This window comes from Solanum tuberosum, unplaced genomic scaffold, assembly GCF_000226075.1.
Source record: "Solanum tuberosum cultivar DM 1-3 516 R44 unplaced genomic scaffold, SolTub_3.0 scf00235, whole genome shotgun sequence".
In the NCBI taxonomy this organism is placed as follows: domain Eukaryota; kingdom Viridiplantae; phylum Streptophyta; class Magnoliopsida; order Solanales; family Solanaceae; genus Solanum; species Solanum tuberosum.
In genome coordinates, this window is record NW_006239159.1 from 553,466 (window position 1) to 576,479 (window position 23,014).

Genomic DNA, 23,014 nt, shown 5'->3' on the forward strand with positions numbered 1-23,014 from the left:
ACACAGAGTTGACATCATGTTTTAAAGAACTTTTCTTTATATTGCACTTGTTTTAAACTACTTTATAATGAAATGAGTTCAGTTAAGTATTCATGAGTTGAGTATCCAGAGTTGAGTATCATTGAGTTGAGTATCTAATCTTTGAGTTGAGTAGCTATCCTTGAGTTGAGTAAGTTTGAAAAGAGGCAAGTATGTTTCCTTTTTATCAAGTTCCAAACTTATGTTTATGCTTTAGAATTCCTCTTACATGCTCGTACATTCCACGTACTGAGCCATTTGGCCTGCATTTTTTCATGATGCAGACACAGGTATTCAGGATCATCAACAGGAGCTTCGTTGATACATCCGAGAGTTCGAGTTAGCTATGGTGAGCCTCCTTGCTTCCGGAGGATTTCATTTACTTTCAGTTTAGCAGGATGTCGTGGGTCTTGTCCCGACTTCCATCTTTATCAGTTAGAGGCTTCATAGATAGTCAGTATAGTTGATAAGTTTGTATCATTTATTTTATTAAATGTTTTTAAAGCCTAAAGTTGCCTTTTTATGGCGAGTTGTATATATTTTATTATACCGAGTTTTCTTTGGACTTAAAGTTTGTATTTAAGTTTTATGAACTTTTAATTCAGTTTTTAAGCTTTGTATGCTTGAATCAGTTTTCCGCTTGTAGTCAGCCAAGATGAGGGTTCGCTTGGGGACCAACAATGGTCTTCGAGTACCGGCCACGTCCAGGGTGTAGGCTCGGGTCGTGAAAATCCTCTCTTGAAATTCATCCACCTTGGGTACACACAATCTACCTTGATACCTCAATACACTATCTCCCTCTTGTTCAAAGCCTTCACTTTTTGCTTATGAACATTTGCCTTCAATTTAAACAAAATTGGATCTTGGTCTAGTTTCTGTTTCACTTCGGATACAACTGATGATTCAGCCCCATTCATCACCGCCACTCCTCCTTCATTGGAATACATTAACCGAACTCCCAATCGTGCAAGTCTGTGCACATCTTTTGCTAACTATTTCTTTCTTTCCTCAACCTAGGAAGTACTACCCATAGATAACCTGCTCAAGGCATCAACAACAACATTAGACTTACTTGGGTGATAGAGAATACTCATGTCATAATCCTTGAGTAACTCCAAACACCTCATTTGTCTGAAATTAAGCCCATTCTGGCTGAATACTTACTAAAGACTCTTTTGATCGGTGAACACATCTACATGAACACCATAAAGATAGTGATGCCATATTTTCAAAAGTGAATACTACAGTAGCCAATTCTAGGTCAAGGCCTGGGTAATTCCTCTCGTGAATCTTAAGTTTTCTGGATGCATAAGCTATAACTTTGTCATTCTTCATCAATACACAACCCAATCCAACCCTGGATGCATCACAATAAACAACAAACCTTATGTACCCTCTAGTTAGGTTAACACTAGGGCAGTAGTCAACCTTAATTTCAATTCCTGAAAGATTTTCTCACATGCTTCAGACCATTGAAACTTTGTTGTCTTCTAAGTGAACTTAGTCAACGGGGATGAAATAGATGAAAACCCCTCGATAAACCTTCTATAATAACCAGCCAATCCCAAGAAACTCCTAATATCAGTTGGAGATGCAGGTCTAGGCCAGTTCTGCACTGCCTCAATCTTCTGAGTGTCAACTCAAATCCCATCACCAGAAATAATATGGCCTAAGAACGCCACATACTCAAGCCAAAATTCGCACTTGGAAAATTTAGCATACAACTTCTTATAATTTAGAGTTTGGAAAACTACTCTGAGATGACTAGCATGATCCTCATAATTCCTTGAATAAATCAGAATGTCATCAATGATACAATAACAAACATATCTAGATAAGGCTTAAACACTCTGTTCATCAGATCCATGAACGATGCATTAGTCAAACCAAAAGACATGACCAAAAACTCCTAATGACCATATTGGGTCCTAAAAGTTGTCTTAGGGATGTCACTTTCTCTTACTCTCAACTAATGATAGCCAGATCTGAGGTCTATCTTAGAAAAACAAGTGGCACCTTGAAGTTAACCGAATAGATCATCATTTCTCGGAAGAGGATACTTATTCTTAATAGTAACCTTATTCAACTGACGGTTATCTATACACATTCTAAGAGAACCATTTTTCTTCCTCACAAATAAGACCGGAGCGCCCTAAGGTGAGACAATTGGTTGAATGAAGCCTTTCTCAAGAATGTCTTGCAACTGCTCTTTTAACTCAGTAACTCAACTAGAGCCATTCTATATGGCGGAAAAGAGATAGGACGAGTATCTAGATGAATATTAATACCGAAGTCTATTTCTCTCTCAGGAGGGACTTCGGGAAGATCATATGGAAAGACCTCTCGAAACTCACTCACTACTGGAACTGACCTAATAGGTGGTGTCTCAACACTAGAGTCATTAACTCAGACTAAGTGATAGATGCACCCCTTGGAAACTAACTTTCTCGCCTTAAGGTACGAAATAAAATGGCCCTTAGGCACTATTAAACTACTCCTCCACTCAAAAACAGGCTCATTAGGAAATTGGAACTTACCTAATCGAGTTCTACAATCAACTGAGGCATAATAGGCATGAAGTCAGTCCATACTTAGAATAACATCAAAATCTACCATGTTTAACTCGACTAAGTCATCCATGGTGTCCTTGTGATTGACGAAATGGTACAATCACGATAAACTCTCTTAATTATAATAGACTCATCAATAGGTGTGGAAACACTAAAGGGATCAAGAAGTTGTTCGGGAATATTATCGAACCTCACAGCTATATATGGAGTCACAAAAGATAGACTCACACCTAGATCTAGCAATGCATATACATCAAAAGTAAAGACTTTGAACATACTAGTGACAACATCAGGTGAATTCTCTTGCTCTTGGCGACTGGTGATAGCATACGGACGGTTTTCCCCTACTCATGTCCCTGAAGTAGCTCCTCTAGGTGCAGCTCTGTCGGGTGGAGCCACTGAAAAAGATTGGGCTCTGTTGCCCCCATTAACACTACCCTGCTTGTTATTTGTACTCTCTCTTGAAGTGATCATTCTGACCATACTTGAAGCAACCAGTGGAGCCATTATGACACACTCTTGAGTGGTTCTTACCACACTTAGCACATGCAAAAATCTCATTACCTCTTTGTTCCACACTAACTTGAGACTGTTCGGGTCTAGCTTAGAAGTTTTGAGAGTTCTCATTCTTGAACTCACCTCTGTTTATCGGTGCAGGTGCACTAGCAGATGATGGATCAGGTCCATTTAGCTTGTGTTGAAAAGAAGACCGGTTTGCATTAAACTTCTGCTGCCAGGACTCATTTCCTGTTGTCTTAGCCTTTTTATTCCGGAACTCTTCTTTATCCCTCAGCTTATCTTCCTCGACCTGTTGCACATGGATCATAAGTCTTGTTATGTCATATTAACATAACTGCCTTACCTTATTCGCTTGACAAACGAGACAACCCAGAAATAAACAAACTCATCCTGCTCCTCATGTCAGCAACCATCTTCGGAGCTTAATGGATATTTGGGTGAACTTAAGGCTGTACTCACTTGAGGGTGAACCAAGTGAAGTTCACGGCCAACTTCACGGACCGTTAACTTTACTACGGTCCATGGTTGAGCTCGTGAAAGTAAGGCAGTGCGGGGCCTTGAGAAGATGAAGAGCAGGAATAACCAAGTGAAGACCACAAAGAGTTCTATGGGCCGTAGTCCTCACCATGGACCGTGGTACCTGCCGTGAAGCTGAACTAGTGTGAAAGCAAGAAAGAGTTGAAAGAAGGTCGAAACCCAAGTGAAGACCACATGAGACTTCACGGGCCGTGGTCCTCACTATGGACCGTGGTTGCTCTCGTGGTGCATTTTCCAGTAACCAAGTTTGAAGACCCACTTTCTGGAAGCTCCAATGCAAGACTACGAAGGGCTTCACGGACACGTGTCGTGGTATTGGCCGTGAAACGGCCCGACAACTCAGTCCTAATTCGATTAGGACTCATTTTAAACATTCTATTTTGAATTACATTAGGTCATTTTTAAAATTAGAATTCATTATCTTACGTTTTACGACGAAGAACACAACATTACTCTTAGCTTTCGATTTTTGGATTTTTTTATTATTGCTATCAGTTGGAAATTCGAATTCAGACTATCAGATTATCAAAGTGATTGTTAATTTGCTAATTACTTTCGTAAGACTTTTTCAATATGTTTTCATCCCTAATTACTGATTGTTTATGTGAAATCATAAGTAGCTAAATACCACGACTGGGGCAGTGTCTATTTACATTCTGTAGTTTTTAACTTTCGATATCATTGTCATCTAGTGAGTGCACGCATTAGATGAGCCTGTATCTGGTATTTGTTCGAGAGAAAAATAGCAGTTAGGAAAAAGCTGAACAAAATTATCCAATTGGAGTTAAAGCTTGAGTTCGAGAGAAAAGATCTTTAACACCATATCATTTTAAGTGAGGGTCAATGTTAGTAGAACTCCAGGGTCAAGAGAAAATGAGTGATAATTATCTGATTTGGCTGAGAAGTGTCAGATAAATTTAACTCACAATGATTTTGTAAACATTGATTTGCATGATGCTCTATTACGGAAGAATACTTGAACTAATGTTATGGTGAACACAATCCTGGTTTGTCTTAATTAACTGAATCAACCTTACAATGAAATAGTTTGTTAGTCACGAATCTAGATTTTGACTGCAAGTTTGGTAATTATAACTTTTCCACCAAACCCAATTTACTTTCCGCTGTAATTTGTTTGGGAGATAATAACAACATTCGAATAAATGCGATAGTGAAACCTTATTTGTAAAGAAATTATCTATGGGATCGACCTCAACTCTAGTTGAGTTCTGTAAATTGACATCGACCGTTTACACTTCGTATTTGAAGTGTAAGTTTGGGCGTATCAAATTTTGGCGCCGTTGCCTGGAAATTTCATATCAGAAGTGTTTTACTAGCTTTTAATCAATTTGTAGTTATATTTCCTAATTTTACATTTTGTTATGTGTTTGTGTCTTCTTCAGGTGAGTTCGATTGTGCATGCCCAACACTAGAAGTAAAGGAGCCCCATTTCTACCTTATGATCCTGAATTTCAGCGAACTATTCGAAAGATGGTTAATGCACAAGAACTAGAGGCTTAGAGGCACAGATTGGGATTAGAAGCTGAAATTGATGTTGCAAGAAATGACCAGCAAAATGCTTGAATCAATCAACCTAGGGCAGTAGATGATAACAGAGGGTTGGAATGATTAGTCCCTCCCCAGCGCCAACCAATAACCCCAAGGGGTAGAGCTTAGCATCTAGCTCATATGATGTATGAAGAAGTTGATGCTGGCTTGGATGGAGCTGGAGCCACTGGAGCTATAGTGTTACCTGCACTACCTCCAGGTGTTAAGTTCACCATCACTAGCACTATGATACATTTGTTAAACCTGAAAGATATGTTTAGGGGTGCAGCTGGTGATGATGCAAATCAGCACTTGATGAATTTTGTGGCAATCTGCAAGTCACAAGAAATTCGTGGAGTTAATCAAACTGTGATGAGATTGAGGTTGTTCCTATTGTCTCTTACTGGAGAGGCAACAAAGTCGTTGAATGGGATGCCAGATGACTCCATCAGAACTTGGATAGAGCTGAAGGAGGCTTTCCTAGAACGATTCTTTCCAGAATCAAAAGAGTTGCAGATGAAGGACGAGATTAGTACACACAAGCAGCTACCAGGAGATGCAATGCATGATACTTGGTTGAGGTTCAGCCAAAAGCTGAAGAAATTCCCCAAACATGATCTTACTGAAAGGCATCTGAAACAGGCTTTTTACAGATCTCAAAATTATGTTACTAAACCTGTTGTTGATGCAGTTTGTGGAAGCTCATTTATGAGGAAGTCATTCTCGAAAAGCATGCAACTGTTGGATGAGGTATCAAAGAATAACAGGGAATGGTACACAAGAGATGCTCAGGTAGGAGAGCTTGGGTATACATTTGATCTTTCAACTAAACAGAGGAAGAGAGAGGATGAAAGGGACCAAGATATGGCGCACATGAGGACACAAATAGATCTGTTCACCAAGCACATTGTCACCAAGTCTGAAAAGGTAAATGTTGTGGGACAACAAAACAGGTATGAGGATCAAGATATTGACCTTGATGAGGAAGCTAACTACTTAGGTAACCAAGTAGATTTCTAGAATTATAACTCTGGAAATTAGGGTTACAATTCTGGAAACGCAGGTCGGAACTATGCTAGGGATGGTCAGTATGATAGGCCAGCAAATAGAGATGAGGGAAACTGGCAGAACAGAGATGGGTATAGGAATTATTGCAGTGGTGTTTATGTGCCCCAATGTAATAGAGACCGGGCAAGTGGTAGTTTCAGCGGGTCTAAGCTGGAAGACATGATGGGTAAGGTACTCCAGAAAGTTAAATCAACTGATGCAGAGGTAAAATAAATGAGAGGTGATTTCTCGAGCATGAGTCAGTTGGTGGACTCTCACACCACCTCTATTAAACAAATTAAGCAGCAGTTGGGGAAACTCTCAGCCTCATTAAATCAGAGGAAAAATGGGTAACTACCAAGTGACACTATTCAAAACCCTAAGAAGGACGGGCATTGTATGGCCATCGCTACCAGGAGTGGTAAAGTTCTTACTGACCCTATTTCTGCAGGTACCAAACATGAATAAGTCTTGGAGCAAGCTGGCAGAGAGGAGGATGAAGCTGAATAGGTAGATGATTTGGAGGATCCTCAGCTTAAAGCACAACCTGCAAGAGGAAAAGAGAAAGTGGTCGAGGAAAACCTGCCTTTACAGCAAATTTCCAGACCACTTCCTCATTTCCCTCAAGGATAAAAAAGAAAGCTAAAGATGGGAAGTTTACAAAGTTCATCACCATGTTGAAGCAACTTTCAGTAAACATACCACTGGTGGAAGCCCTGGAACATATGCCAGGATATGCCAAGTTCATGAAGGACTTGATTACAAAGAAAAGAGTTGTAAGTCTTAATTTTACTAACGATGTTTATCATTGCAGCGCCATTGCTACAAGATCTCTGGTTTAGAAGAAGAAAGATCTAGGTGCATTCACTATCTCATGCACCATTGGGTCAATTAAGTTAGCAAAAGCTTTGTGTGATCTAGGAACCAGTATCAACTTGATGCCATTAGTCATCTACAAAAAATTGGGGTTGGGATTTCCAAGACCCACAACAATGAGGTTGATGATGGATGATAGGTCAGCTAAGCGGCCAGTGGGAGTCCTATGTGATGTACTTGTAAAGGTGGACACCTTCATCTTTCCAGCTGATTTCGTGATCTTGGATTGCGAAGTGGACTTTGAGGTTACCATCATTTTGGGAAGACCCTTTTTTGCCACAGGAAGAGCTTTGGTGGATGTTGAAAGAGGAGAGTTGAAGTTCAGACTCAACAAGGATGAGGTAAAGTTCAATATTTGCAGTTCAATGAGGCAACCCAATGATATGAATGTGGTATCTACAATAGAACTGGTTGTTGATGAGGACATGAGGGTACCCATAGAAGAGAGGATGACTGTTGAAACCTTAGTTGCAGTGCTGATGAACTTTGATGTTGAATTCTGATCTGACTATATAGAGACCGTGAATGCTTAGCAGGGTATGGCAGCACACTCGTATGCTCCAAAGAAATTGGACCTGGACTTGAAAAACAGGCCAAGCCCTCTAGCAAAATTATCCATCGAGGAGCCACCTGTGCTGGAACTAAAACAGTTACCCAGTCACCTCAGGTATGTATTTTTGGGTACTAATAACACTTTACCTGTGATCTTGGCTGCAGATTTAAATGAAGAGAAGCTTCAGGAGGTGATCAAGGTGTTGATAAGGTACAAACGGGCAATTGGGTAGACTATTGTTGATACAATTAGAATACCTCCTAGTATATGCACCTACAAGATTCAGCTTGAGGAGGACTGCAGCCCAATCATTGAACACCAGCGGAGGCTAAACCCACCTATGCAAGAGGTGGTTAAGAAAAAGATAATAAAGTGGTTAGATATTGGGGTGGTCTATCCCATTTCTGATAGTCACTGGGTCAGTCCAGTGCAATGTGTGCCCAAAAAGGGTGGTATGACTGTGGTGGCAAATGCCAAGAATGAGTTAGTCCCACAGAGACCAATCACTGGATGACGAGTCTGTATGGACTATAAGAAGCTAAACAAGTGGACTTTGAGGGATAAATTCCCCTTGCCTTTCATGGACCAGATGCTTGATAGGTTGGCAAGTAAAGGGTGGTATTGTTTCTTAGATGGATATTCTGGCTACAACCAAATATCAATTGCTCCTGAAGATCAGGAAAAGACCACATTCACATGTCTTTATGGCACCTTTGCATTTAAACGCATGCCATTTGGACTATGTAATGCACCAGCGACATTCCAAAGATGTATGATGTTTTTTTCTCAGACATGGTTGAGGACACTCTAGAGGTATTTATGGACGATTTCTCTATAGTAGGTGATACTTTTGATGACTGTTTGTTGAATCTTAGTAGGGCTTTACAGAGATGTGAGGTGGCCAACCTAGTACTGAATTGGGAGAAGTGTCATTTCATGGTGAAGGAGGGCATAGTCCCGGGACACAAAGTATCACATAAGGGGATAAAGTTCAATAAGGCCAAGATTAAGGTGATTGAAAAGTTACCTCCGCCAATCTATGTGAAGGGTGTTAGAAGCTTTCTAGGCCACGCCGGGTTCTATAGGTGTTTCATCAAGGACTTCTCCAAAATTGCACACTCCATGTGCAAGCTTTGGGAGAAGGAGATGAAATTTGTCTTTGATGAGGCATGTCTCAAAGCATTTGAGTACCTAAAGGAAAAGTTGATTTCAGCACCAGTGATCATTGCCCCAGACTGGACGGAGCCATTTGAGGAAATGTGCGATGCTAGTGGGACTGCATTAGGAGTTGTGTTGGGGAAGAAGCGCAACAAGATGTTTCATCCAATTTACTATTCTAGTAAGTCACTGAATGCGGCACAGCAAAACTACACAGTCACTGAGCAGGAACTATTGGCGGTGGTCTATGCGTTTGAAAAGTTCCGAGATTACCTGCTGGGCATTAAGGTGATAATTCATACAGACCATGCTGCCCTGAGATACCACATGGCAAAGAAAGATGCCAAGCCTAGGCTGATCCGATGGGTGCTACTTCTCTAAGAGTTTGACTTTGAACTGAAGGATAAAAGAGGCTGTGAGAACCAGGTAGTTGATCACCTGTCTAGGTAGGAGACTGCAAAGACGGAAGAGCTTGAGCTTGAAATAGATGATACATTACCGGATGAACAGGTATTAGCTGCAACTCTTGACCTTATTCCTTGGTTTTCTGATTATGCTAATTTTCTTGTTAGTGATGTAATGTCTGAAGGACTAATATTTCAGCAAAGAAAGAGGTTCATGCATGATGTAGGTAAGTATTTCTGGGACGAACCATATTTGTACAGGATTTGCGCTGACAACATCATCAGGCGGTGCATTCCTGAAGCTGAGATGCTGTACATTTTGGAGGCCTGTCACTCATCTCCAGTAGGTGGTCATCATGGAGGTGCTCGAACAGCCCACAAGATACTTCAGAGTGGGTACTACTGGCCCACAATTCATCAAGATGCAGTGGACATAGTAAGGAGCTGTGATGTGTGCCAGCGGCAAGGAGCCATCTCACGGCGCCATTAGTTACTCATACACCTATTATGGAAGTGGAATTGTTTGATGTATGGGGTATCGATTTCATGGGCCCATTCGTGAGTTCTTATGGGCAGAAGTATATATTGGTTGCAGTGGACTATGTATCCATATGGTTTGAGGCCATTGCTTTGCCTCTGAATGATGGCAAGAGTGTAGCTAGTTTTCTGAAGAAGAATATATTCTCAAAGTTTGGCACACCCAGAGCTATTATCAGTGATGGTGGTTCCCACTTCTGCAACAAGGTTTTCAGTGCGCTTTTGACCAAGTATGGAGTTTAACAGAACAAGGTTGCTACACCTTATCACCCATAGACCAATGGACAAGTAGAGGTATCCAACAGGGAAATCAAGGCAATCTTGGTAAAGACAGTGAATGCCAACAGGACAGATTGGGCACGAAAGCTAGATGATGCTATATGGGAATATCAGACAGCTTTCAAGACACCTATTGGTATGTCTTCATATCAATTGGTGTTTGGAAAGGCATGTCATTTACCGGTTGAGCTTGAGCATAGAGCAGTCTGGGCGTTGAAGAAGCTAAACCTCAATTGGAGCAAAACTGCAAACTTGAGGTTGGATCAGATCAATGTGATGGATGAGTTCTGTCTGAGAGCCTATGAGAGGTCGGCACTGTATAAGGAGAGGATGAAGCTATATCATGACAAGAATATTGAGAAAAGAAGCTTCACTCCTAGTGACTTGGTTTTACTCTTCGACTCCAGACTTCGTCTGTTTCCAGGCAAGTTGATATCCAAATGGTTCGAACCTTTTAAGGTCACACAGGTGTTTCAATCTGGTGCTATTGAGATGGAAAATGATAAAGGCGAGAGGTTCAAAGCTAATGGCCAGAAAATCAAGGTATATTTGGGTGTTCTTGAGGATGTGAAGATTGTAGAGGAATGCAAACTTGATGAAGTCTGAGTAATCAAGAAACCTGCGTCGTGCCGCGACGTTAAATTGTGTGTTGCTTGGGAGGAAACCCAAGATGTAATTGTACTAGGTATTTTTTCCCTTTTTCCTTATTTTTCTTTATTTTTATAGAGTCACTATGTGTTGATGTGTGCAGAAGAAAATAGGTAAAAAAAATGCAGAAATTGGTGCAGACTGACCTTCATGGATAGTATCACGGACCGTGGTGCCTTCACGGGCAATTTCACGGTCTGTCAACTTGAGGACCAACATAAGGAAGCTACTGTAAATTGCACGAAAAGGGTTCACAGAAGGGTTCACGGTCCGTCAGAACTTGTATGGACCGTCTAGCCTCTCGTGAACCTCAGGTACAAATTTTAGTTCCAAGTCAACATCACGGAAAATTTAATGGACCGTGATGCCCTTCACGGGCAACTTCATGGTCTGTGATCTCCCTTAGGTAAGTTTCTTTGCCAAGTCATTGTCACGGACTGGTTAACGGATCGTGATACCCTTCACGGGTAATTTCACGGCCCGTAATCTACTACCCAATAACATCAGTTACCCGACCCAACCCGCGCGTAACCCAACTCAAAATTAAAACGTATTTATTTGATTCCAAATGCCAAAGGGTCAGTTTTTCCTTCTTTTTTCTCTCCCATAATGGTCCTTTAAAGATTAAAATCAATTCCATCATCAATCGATTCCAAGTTCATCACAGAATCTACGCCCTAATTCCAAATTCCTCAAGAATCGTGATTCTAGGTTGTTGCTCTCTCATTTTTGGGCAACAAGTGTTTGTTTCTACAGTGCAAGTAAGTTCGTTGTTTAAGTTTCCATAACTGAAATTCCTTGATAGAAGTTAGTCCTAACTACTTTCATTGAGGCTATTTGAGTAGGTGTAGGTGTTGGACTGAGATATTTGTTATTGAACGGTTGTGGGTTAAGTGAATTGGGTGTTTTTGAATTGATGTTTGTATGTGGGTAGGATAATAGAGAGTTGAATTCGTGATTGTTCTAGTTGGTGAGGATTCAATGTGTTTAGTAAACTGGGTTATGTTTAAATGTGTGTTAATTTTGAATCTGTGCTAGAAATGGTTATTTGGGCTGTCAGAATCGTATTTTATTGTATGAGGGAAGAAAATAATAGAACATGACGAAGTGTAAGACCACGATAGGTCTTACGGACCGTGGAAACCACCACAGGCCGTAAAACCGATCGTGGACCACACTTGGAGTCAACTCATCCCTCAAACTCAGTTCACGGGCAGTATCACGAACCGTGGTGAACTCCATAGGCCGTGAAGCCTTCCGTGAATAACACTTGGTAAAAAGTTATGTGGCTCATTTTTGCACACTTTCTGTCTCAACTCCACGAGGGAGTTCACGGTCCGTGGTACTTACCACGGCCCGTATAAGCTCCCGTAGATCTTACTTGGTGTATCATTTTTAAATTTTTACGTCTTTTAGTTTTTGTTCGCCTTTTGTTTCCGTGGTCCTTCTCGATGATAGATTGAGTGACGGAATTCTTAAAGCAAGGTGTCGCAATGAATTTACACAGGGGAAGTCTGAGTACCCGATAGTGCGTCATTTGACTGTGTTGAATACTAATATTTTTTGTATTTTCTCAGGTACAATGGGTCCCAAAAGAAAGAATGCAACAAAACCTGCCCCCTCCCCCCCTACTGTTTCTCAATCAGAAGGTCATGACGACTCCGAAGCTAGTGGTTCCGAGGTGCAAATAAATGTTACACCTAAAAATCACTCACCTCGAGCCACTAGATCATTGACCAAAAGAGCTATCCTCCAGGATACTCCTTCTCATTCTGAAGAGGGTGGTGGTAGTTCTGATAACGGGGAGGACTCGGAAAGTCAATTTGATGCTGCTGCTGGTAGCCAATCTGCTGATACCTCAGGGGGCAGTTCAGAGTCTAAAAGTAGTTCTCAGGATGATGCACACACCTCTCCACCTGCAGCTAATACAGAAGCTGATACTGGAGCACGAGAGAAAGCGGTTATGATAGAGGATGATGAAGAGATTACCGATGATGATACCATGGTGATGTATGTGACTGCCCATGAACCTAATCCGACACTGAGACCATAGTTGATTGCCTATTACCGTTCTATGTGGACTGTGAACTAGTCCAAAGATTTTTTCAACAATGGGATTGTGAACAAGACTGGAGGCTTCAAGAATCGAGCAATCATGCCTGAGACTAGGGTGGTAGTAGCTGATATCAAAGTATTCTCGGACATCTATCGGATATTTCAGCTCCATCAGTTCGACTGGATGGACAATGCACCTGGAGAATATTCTAGCCACCTGGCCAGAGAATTTTGTTCCTCTTATGCATCTACATTGATGAATTTTTCTGCAGATACACAGACTATGAAACGTGGACAGAAAGACATGGCTATTACCTGGGGTCCACTCAACTCAATCATAGTTAGAGGCAAATCAATAGATATTTTTGAGGCTTCAATTAACAGAATATTGTACGGCCCGAAATACTCTGCACCATCTTCAGTTGGCCTTTTCGAGGGCAAACATCATGAGGTCACCAGTGATGCTATGATAGAAGATCAGAATTCTCGAGAGAGGGTTTTACGCTGGATTGCGAAGAAGATTGCCATAGACGGGGAAAATGCAGTTTAGGTCACCACAACTCCAACACTCATCTCTAAAGCTTCGCTGTCTTTTCCAGCCAAGGTTTGGTGGACTGTCGTCCGAGCACAACTGCGACCGACATCTAATGATAAAACTTTTTCACCTTCCCTGGCCCCGTTGGTAGCCTGTCTTATGGTTGGTTACCCGGTCAATGCGGGACGATAATAGCGATCGAGATGAGAGACAGGGAGCTAAATGAGAGAGTCGCACTTCCTTTTCCCTGTCAGATAGGGAAATTATGTTGAGGAGCGAATATTCCTCCGAACATCCTGGTTGACAGATGGGGTGAGGCATTCAGACTCATCCAAGTTTCTAAAATCAAGGATGTCGCGAACCATCTTTTTGGCGCAAAGTCTGCCGCTGTGATTACTTTAGTTGTTGTTCCTCATGTCCCAATTGATATCCCACATGCAAATAGAGGTCCAGAACAGGGAGAGTCATCACAACCTTCCACAGAGGCACCACCACCTCCAGCTTCAGCCTCCTAGGCTCCAGGTACCTTTGTCACTATCCCAATGCTCTTTCTTGATAAATTGGTTGCAGATCAGTGCCAGACCAGGACATTGGTAGACTAGATTGTGCTCCCGGATGCCTTAGCTGATAGAGACGACGGTGTTAGCTGCGAAAAAAGAGATCAAAGATGAGGTGCGGAAATAGCTGGTTGTCTTAAAAGACAGATTGGATGGTTTAGAGAACCTTATCCAAGATCGATTCTAGGCTGTCGGGTCAGTAGATACTGAAGATTTCAAATCACAGTTAGTCGAGATGAGAACTCTGATTGCTAAACTGGCTGAAAAGCCAGTATAGGTACCCACTCCGATATTATCCGAATATTTAATGCAAATGCTAAATCAGGCACCCTCCACTCAATCAATTGATGATCTTTGGGGAGAACCCCCCATGAGTAAGTCCAACAAGAGAAAATACAAAGCTGGAGAACTTGATGAGGAACCCCTACTGACCCAGTCAGAGAAGCAAGAAGGCAAGAAAAGAGAGCTCATAGAACATCAAAGAGGGAAACTCGAGAAAAGGAAGCTCTTGAACAACAACAACGAGATGCAGCCTTAGTTGGAGCTTCTGGTAGTGGAGCACCTGCTCCGACTAGTGAGGACCAAACTGATCAGGTCCCGAGTTCTGAGAGTGTACCCATTGATAAGGGTGTCAATGTTGATCCGACGACGGGCGCCTAGAGCGTTGTAGGTATGACCCCTCCTCATAGCCTGTATGTTTTATTATTCTATATCGACTTTGAGGGAAAAGTCCTTTTTATTTGGAGAGGAGGTGGTGAGCAACCTACCATAGTTGTTAGAAAAATAGAGGTTGTCTCTGTGTATTATTGTTTTGGGTGTTTTGTGTGTTGAGCTGTGCAGCAGCTAATCTGTGAAAATTGAGGACCTGAATCTGAGTTTGACTGTTAGGATCTTTAGATGACATCTTAGATATTGATATGTTGAACATGGCTAATCTGACCAAATAATTGGTGAACTAAGAAACTGAAAAAAAATGCAATCATGTGCAGTGTGTATGTAAGTTTTGATTGAAGTCTAACACTAGGAGCAGAAACTAGAACTTGCCTAAGTAGTCTTGCTTGAATCTGAGAATAACCGGATAGGAAAGGATCAGTAGGCCATTTTTGTTAAACCAGTGAAAAGCCAAAAATAAAAGAACCAAATGAAAAGCTTATCACTTGAACCAATTTGAGCCTTAAATTAGTCTTTGTTCTTACCCAACATATATCATATCCTTGGTTCTCCGCAGGTACGATATCACAACTCAGGCCAAAAGACTAAGTTGAGGGTGATTGCAATCCGAACAGAAAGAAAAAGGGGAAAAGAAGGTTAAACCAGTGAGCTAAGTGCATATCAAAATTGCATATAAAAAAAAGAGAGAAAAGAACAGAAAAACAAGAAAAAAAGAAGAAAAAGAAAATAATAGCTACTAGGTCGGGTTGAATTAAACAAAAAGAGGGAATCACTCAGAAAAGAGTATGTGAAAATGAAACTTTGGAAAACCAAGGGATTAGTCACTCACGAAACCAAATATCCATTCCCTAGCCCCGAGCCTATGTTACAAGCCAATAAAGTCCTACAGTGATCCTATTCCGGGTGTTTGAAATATAAAGCATAGAAATCAAGGGAAAGCCTATGGTAGTTTGTTGTTAGTGTTAGAAGTTCATTAAGAGCGTGAGCGTAGTACTTATTCCCTACCATTATGAGCGAGGGACTTCTTTAGTGCGAGGACACAGTGGTTGCATTTAAAAGTAGATTGTGTGAGCTGATAATTCGTAGGTATAAGCATGATTGATTGTGAGTAATGAAATGCATGTATTGATCCTTACATGTTAGATTCAGAGGTTTGGGATACAAATTGTACTTGAAATAGTTGTTGCGTGAGTCATAAATCTAGAAATGAATTGAGGGCTGATTGTATTTTTTTTTCTCATCACTTGAGGACAAGTAATGGTTCTAAGTTGAGGGTGTTGATGTGCTGCGAAATCGTGTCACATTTGATGCTTAATAACTATGAACTAATACTGGAATTAAGTGAAATTTTGGATTATTTGATGGGTTTGTTAAATATGTAGGCAGAATCTGGGTTGTATAGAAAAGTAGAAAAAGAAGCAGAACTAATGTTGACCAAGTGAAATTCACGGCCAACTTCACAGACTGTTAACTTCATTACGGTCCGTGGTTGAGCTCGTGAAAGTGAGGCAATGTGGGGCCTTGAGACGATGAAGAGCAGGAATAACCAAGTGAAGACCACAGAGGGTTCTACGAGCCGTAGTCCTTACCACGGACCGTGGTACCTGCCATGAAGCTGAACCAGTGTGAAAGCAAGAAAGAGTTAAAAGAAGGTTGAAACCCAAGTGAACACCACGGGTGACTTCACGGGCCGTGGTCCTCACTACGGATCGTGGTAGCTCACGTGGTGCATTTTCCAATGACCAAGTTTGAAGACCCACTTTCGTGAAGCTCCAAGGCAAGTCCACGGAGGTCTTCACGGACCTTGAAGCCCTTGACGGGTCGTGGTAGTGTCCGTGAAAAGGCCCGACAACTCAGTCCTAATTTGATTAGGACTCAATTTAAACCTTCTATTTTGAATTACTTTAGGTCATTTTTAAAATTATTATTCATTATCTTATGTTTTACGACAAAGAACACAGCATTACTCTTAGCTTTCGATTTTTTGGATTTTTGATTATTGCTATCAGTTGGAAATTCGGATTTAAACTATCAGATTATCAAAGTGATTTTTGATTTACTAATTACTTTCGTAAGTCTTTCTCAATATGTTTTCATCCCTATATACTGATTGTTTATGTGAAAGCATGAGTAGCTAAATACCACGACTGGGGTTGTGCGATCCATGACGAAGTTCTAGTTACGATTCCGCAAAATGAGTAAAAGGCAGTATGTGTTTACATTCTGTAGTTTCTAACTTTCGATATCATTGTCATCTAGTGAGTGCACGCATTAGATGAGCCTATATCTGGTATTTGTTCGAGAGAAAAATAACAGTTAGGAAAAAACTGAACTAAATTATCCAATTGGAGTTAAAGCTTGAGTTCGAGAGAAAAGATCTTTAACACCATATCATTTTAAGCGAGGGCCAATGTTAGTAACACTCTAGGGTCGAGAGAAAATGAGTGATAATTATCTGATTTGGCTGAGAAGTGTCAGATAAATTTAATTCACAATGATTTTGTAAACATTGATTTGCATGATGCTCAATTACGGAAGAACACTTGAACTAATGTTATGGTGAACACAATCCTGGTTTCTCTTAATTAACTGAATCAACCTTACAACGAAATAGTCTGTTAGTCGCAAATCTAGATTTTGACTGCAAGTTTGGTAATTATAACTTTTCCACCAAACCCAATTTACTTTCCTTTGTTATTTGTTTGGGAGATAATAACAACATTCGAATAAACGCGACAGTGAAACCTTATTTGTAAAGAAATTATTTGTGGGATCGACCTCAACTCTAGGTGCGTTCTGTAAATTGACATCGACCGTTTACACTTCTTATTTGAAATGTAAGTTTGGACGTATCAAATTTTGGCGCCGCTGCCGGGGAATTTCATATCATAAGTGTTTTACTAGCTTTTATTCGATTTGTAGTTATATTTCCTAATTTTACATTTTGTTCTATGTTTGTGTTTCTTTCAGGTGAGTTAGATTGTGGATGCCCAACACTAGAAGTAAAGGAGCCTCATTGCTACCTTACGATCCTGATATTCAGCAAACTATTTGAAAGATGGTTAATGCACAAGAACTAGAGACTTAGAGGCACAGACTTGGCTTAGAAGCTGAAATTGATACTGCAAGGAATGTCCAGCAAAATGCTGGAATCAATCAACCTAGGGCAGTAGATGATAACAGAGGGTTGGAAGGATTAGTCCCTGCCCAGCGCCAACCAATAGCCCCAAAGGGTAGAGCTCAGCATCCAGCTCATATGATGCATGAAGAAGATGATGCTGACTTGGATGAAGCTGGAGCCACTGGAGCTATAGTGTTACCTGCAGTACCTCCAAGTGTTAAGTTCACCATCACCAGCACATTCGAATAAACGCGACAGTGAAACCTTATCTGTAAAGAAATTCTATGTGGGATCGACCTCAACTCTAGTTGAGTTCTGTAAATTGACATCGACCATTTACACTTCTTATTTGAAGTGTAAGTTTGGACGTATCAAACATGCAAGGGGAAATCTAAAACATGAAATAAGCTTGAACTGGAAAAGAAAAAAACAACTTACCTCGTCTCAACTCATTTCAATATAAAAGCAATAAAAATAATGTGATATAAAGAAAAGCTTTTAAAACCGTGGATAGCAACTCAACGTATTGGAAAATACAATATAATTTAGTTTGTATGTAAAAATACAAAATAAATTTTGTTTTTGGATATTTTATAATTGACAACCATCACTATGAGATATGTGATGATACATTATCTCGCCCACACTGCCAGAACTGTGCTATACCTTGTTGGGGTATAGAACTCCTCAACTAAGTGGGTCCACTAAGTTGTGCTTAAAAACAAATAAAGAATCATCTAAAAAGTATGACCCTTTCTACCCACGTTGGCTACATGGTTAATGGGAGCTCTGAGTTGTATGAACTCTCCCTCATATCGGTGCTCAATACTAGTCCCAAAATATAACTTAACTCATATGTTTTAAAAAAACATTTCCTCATCCTCAACTTTGATATTATTACTCAAAAGATTTCTCTTAAAAGAGATAGTACTCTAAACTCCTCACGAACTCTTTTAGAAATCGGTGTTTCCTCTCTTCGTAAATGTGAAAACATTTACTCTTGGGAATACTTAGTTCCCATATATCATTTTTTAAAAATGAAATCTACTCTCCTCATCCTCAAACTCAAGTACTCAAGTTTTAAAACAAGTTTTAAAAGATTGTAAAAAACTTCTTAAAAGAACTCTCAAGACTTAACTCTTAACTCTATCTTGAATTTGAATTATGGATTCAAGGTTTATGATTCATGTTATGAATGATATCTTGATGTCTAGATGTAGCTTAGAGTTGTTAAAATCAATAGGAAGTAAATGTACACTTTAAAAGGGCTTAGACGGAGCAACCGACAGAAAAAGAGTTGGGGCAGGCGACCCTGACGCACTGCTGGCGCGGAGCGCCAACCCCTTAACTTCAGAGACATGTTTATGGCGCACTGGTGGGGTACTGCCCCAGCCCATCTAGCGCATCTGGAGTTCACCGCCCCACCCCTCTCTCAAAACAATTCGACAAATTTTTCTTCTTGTTTCCTGATCTTAAATCACTTTTAATCGATTGATTTCCTCAAGTTTTCCTTAGATTCAATAAACCAATACAAGTACACAAGAATCTACTCAAAACAAATCTTAAACTCAATACGATTATCTCAAGAACTCATCAAACCCATCCTAATTCAAGAACGAAAGCATTACTTCAAGAATACTCATCAAAAACTCAAATCCTTCAACTTTGAGAATGAAAGTACATTAAAATAGCATGATTGGCGTATAGGTGAATGAACCCAATACTATGAGAACTCACATACCTCTTAGGGATCAAACCCATGGCGAAACAACCCTCGATCCGCAAGAAATTTCGATGAACGTCTTGAACCTTCGCTCTTTTCTCCTCTTTTCTCTTTTTGAACGCTATTCTAAAACCCTAAGTGTAATTAGGATTGTGAAAACTGGACCAAAATCAGTTTAGACCCCTAAAACCTTACTAAAAATATTTTAATCTGTTGGGGTAAGGAAAAGGCCAAAATACCCCTCACATTTTTGGGTAACTTTCCTTAACTGGATAGGCAGACTTCAAACGGGCATATCTCCCTCATCCAAACTCGAAACTTAGCAAACTCAGTGGCGTTGGAAAGAGGATTCCAATATCTTTCATTTGATATCTTATGGTGTACCTAACTCATCCTGTAGTGAAAGTTATGGTCATTTGAAGTTGACCCAAAACTTACATCTTAAGCATAACTTGTAAAATTCTCAAATTGGCTCTTTCCAAATTAGTTCTTTCTATTTTAGCTCTTTCTAAGGCGGGATGTTACACATTCCTAGAGCAAATTCCGCATTATGGAGCTGATAGAACTAACCAAATTCCATTCTGAAACTTGTAACTCCAGATGTTGACTAAAATCACTTATCTCAACCAAAGAGTCTCCAAAATTCTAAAACTCCCAGAATATCAAAACTTTTCAATCCCATTAAAAAGTCATCTCAAAAACTGATCCAACATGACTTGAGACAACTATTGAGAAGGGTAAAATAGTAATTTGACAATATTTCCAAAAATGATCTCCAGTGTCAGCATATCATCCACCACTAGAAACCATATTCGTCCTTGAACATGACCTCTGAAGAATTAGAAAACCCCAAGACCTTGTTGATTTCTGCCACTCTGATGCTGAAGTTCACCCCTCAAAAAAAGAAAGTAGTGTTTGGGCTGGTCCAGTTAGTCATTGGAAGGTTGGTGCAAAACTCCCACACTCATCGCCCATTGCCAACACATGGCTCTCAGCTATTGGTTCCCACCTTATAGATTACATAATGGCATCGAACTTAAGCATCTTATCCTCCAATCCTTTAGAATGAAGACCCTCTTATGTATAAGACCATTGACCTTCTGCTCGAGGTAATGCCTCTTGCATTGATCAGTCACAAATCTCTCAAAATGGGAGTTGTCAATCATTCAGTAATTTAGGAAGTTAGTACCTGAAAAGGGGGGAGTGGAATTCATTAGATTATGTATTCAAGCATTGCTAATAAGAAGTTAATTTAAAACAAAGATGTAGAAGAGGAGTGTTCCAATAACTGAGTCATATGGAATCTGGCTATTGGTTATTCCATAGGGTTTTGCTGAAACAAGCACCATTTTTGTTGTTTCATGTTTGTCGTGGTAAAGGGTTAGCGAGCCTGTAGCAACAAAGAAGCGCCATCCGCAGTGGACATCATCTTCCTTGCTAAACTTGAGCCCAGCTATGGCATTCAAAAACTTTGGCACGATTTTGCCATAATTCACTACAGATCGAACCATAATCAAACATGCAAAACTCCTAGCTGATATTTTACTATGATAAGGCCAAAATCAAGTTTCATTAGACCATTTAAAGTTTGAAATTTCTTTTATAAACCACACCCTTTGTTATTGAGTTCTACCCCATAAACTCACCTAGTTCAAAGTAAACAATGCTATGAGAAACTTAGTAACATAAAGTTTAGAAATATGATTGATCTACCATCCTACCAGAGCAAACAAAATCCTACTCCTATCCACCACCACCCATTACTTAGTTTCAACAAGTAAATAGGTATAAAATATGTGAATTTAGCTTAGCATTCGACAAATAGGTATAAAATATGTGAATTGACGATCTTTTTTTCATGTTTATATGTAATTAAGTTCTGAAAAAACAGTGACGCTTCTCTTTCCATTCTTTTTTGCTTTCCACATCCATAAATATCGCTCTATATACTGTTTTTGAGGTGATTGATTTAGTGGCGAAGTGAGAAATGTTGTTAAAGATATCTAAATTTGAATATATATATATAAAATAATTTCTAACCTATATATTTTGTATGATTTTCTATATACATATTTATAGTTTTTCGACGAAGAATATCCAATTAACTATCTACGTTATACATAGCTACGCCACCGGATAGATTGTGTTTAAAAATTAGAATAGTGTTATAAAAAAGAGAAAACCCCACAAAGGATATCCATTGAGTTGTGTTTGTGTGGACAAATACAAAGAGACATTGGAGAGCCCCACAAAAGGTACGTTTTTTTTTTTCTTATATAAAGATGGCACTTGATTCAAATCTAAAAGTAAAGTATAAGGAAGGAAGATTTAACTTAGCATTCGACAAAGAGGGAGAGAGTTGTTGAGAGAATTAATTCTAGAATTTAAAGAGTGGAAAGTGAGGGAATTAGAACAATGTAATTCGGATATGGTGTAGGTGTGTCTTGCATGTGATGATATATATGAATAAACCTCACAAGGACTAATATGAATTATTTGATTTGGGATTATTTATGGTCAATTCTTAAGGAAATATGGAAATCATTATTGTAAGGGTGGGATTCAACTTGTGAGTCGGATATAGTCAAATTGTATGTATATCTTGTTGTGTTAATATTGAATAATGTTGTACTTGATCAATATTATGGGGGTCGAAGGTTTGTTTAGTAGCCATGATGTATTAATTAGGTGAACCTAATGAGAGTTACATGGTTAGTGAATCATATTGTGTTAGGTGGGAAAAATAAATGCACTATAATGAACGTCAAAATATAATATTAATAAGTGGCCCTCAATCAGCTAAGGAGATGATGGTTTCAGAATATTAATAAAAGTCAAGCATGATTGAATATTGCCTTTAAATTGACTCATGTGACTTGAATGTAATAATATATGTGTAGAAACTGTGATACTAAAGATTTACATGGAGTTAGATTTGAATGGTCCAATGTAAATGATGTGATGCTTGTATGAATAAGTTGTGAATTGTTCAACACCAACTGTTATGACTTATGTTATGATGTGCACTTGTGATTTATATTATATTGACAGACAAGTAGTTTTGTGTATATGGATCTGGTATCATGCTAGTATGAGTTATAAATCATATATCATGCTGGAACAATACATAGACAGCTAGGGTCTCCTACAGGTCATGACTAGATGAACAATATTAAAGACCCTTTAGAATTTGTGTAGAAACAAATTAGTGGTGTGAGTGATTATGTGAGTGACATATGAGACTGATGAGCTACAAAGATTATACAGTTGTAAGATCAGTGGGAATATGATTTCCATAGTTGTGTGACTGCATGTTGATTTCAGGGATGGTAATAATTGTTATATATGTTATTTATATGTACATTTGTATGTGGTTGGTGATACTTATGTACAGTTATTGTGAGACATCAATATATCAACAAATGATCTTAATTATCTATGGAATTCCTCCTCTGGTGTGTTTGAAGAATTGATTTCGTGTTATGGCTCATGTCTAACTATGATAACTTATGTGTACATTTCTATTACTGTGATGTCTAAGAATTTTGGTTAACTAGAGTATTGTTTGATAGATTGAATTAGACTCGTGGAAAATGTTTAGTGACAAGTGATAAGGGTTATGAGTATAATACCACTAATAACCAAAATATTTAGTAA

The 23,014-nt window shown here is 39.5% G+C and overlaps 1 protein-coding gene across 1 annotated transcript; it reads left to right on the forward strand.

Annotated features, from left to right (window-relative positions):
* The first annotated feature begins 9,737 nt into the window (after window positions 1–9,737).
* Window positions 9,738–10,652, forward strand: LOC107062497 (uncharacterized). Its single transcript, XM_015313165.1, has 2 exons — window positions 9,738–9,997; window positions 10,115–10,652. Exons 1-2 carry the CDS (start codon window positions 9,738–9,740, stop codon window positions 10,650–10,652), a joined length of 798 nt encoding a protein of 265 aa, XP_015168651.1.
* The last annotated feature ends 12,362 nt before the right edge of the window (window positions 10,653–23,014 follow it).

Coding starts and splice junctions, on each gene's coding strand:
- LOC107062497 (XM_015313165.1), top strand. CDS start 9,738: ATGGAAGTGGAATTGTTTGATGTATGGGGTATCGATTTCATGGGCCCA. Junction 9,998..10,114: donor TTCAGTGCGCTTTTGACCAA/GTATGGAGTTTA, acceptor GAATGCCAACAG/GACAGATTGGGCACGAAAGC.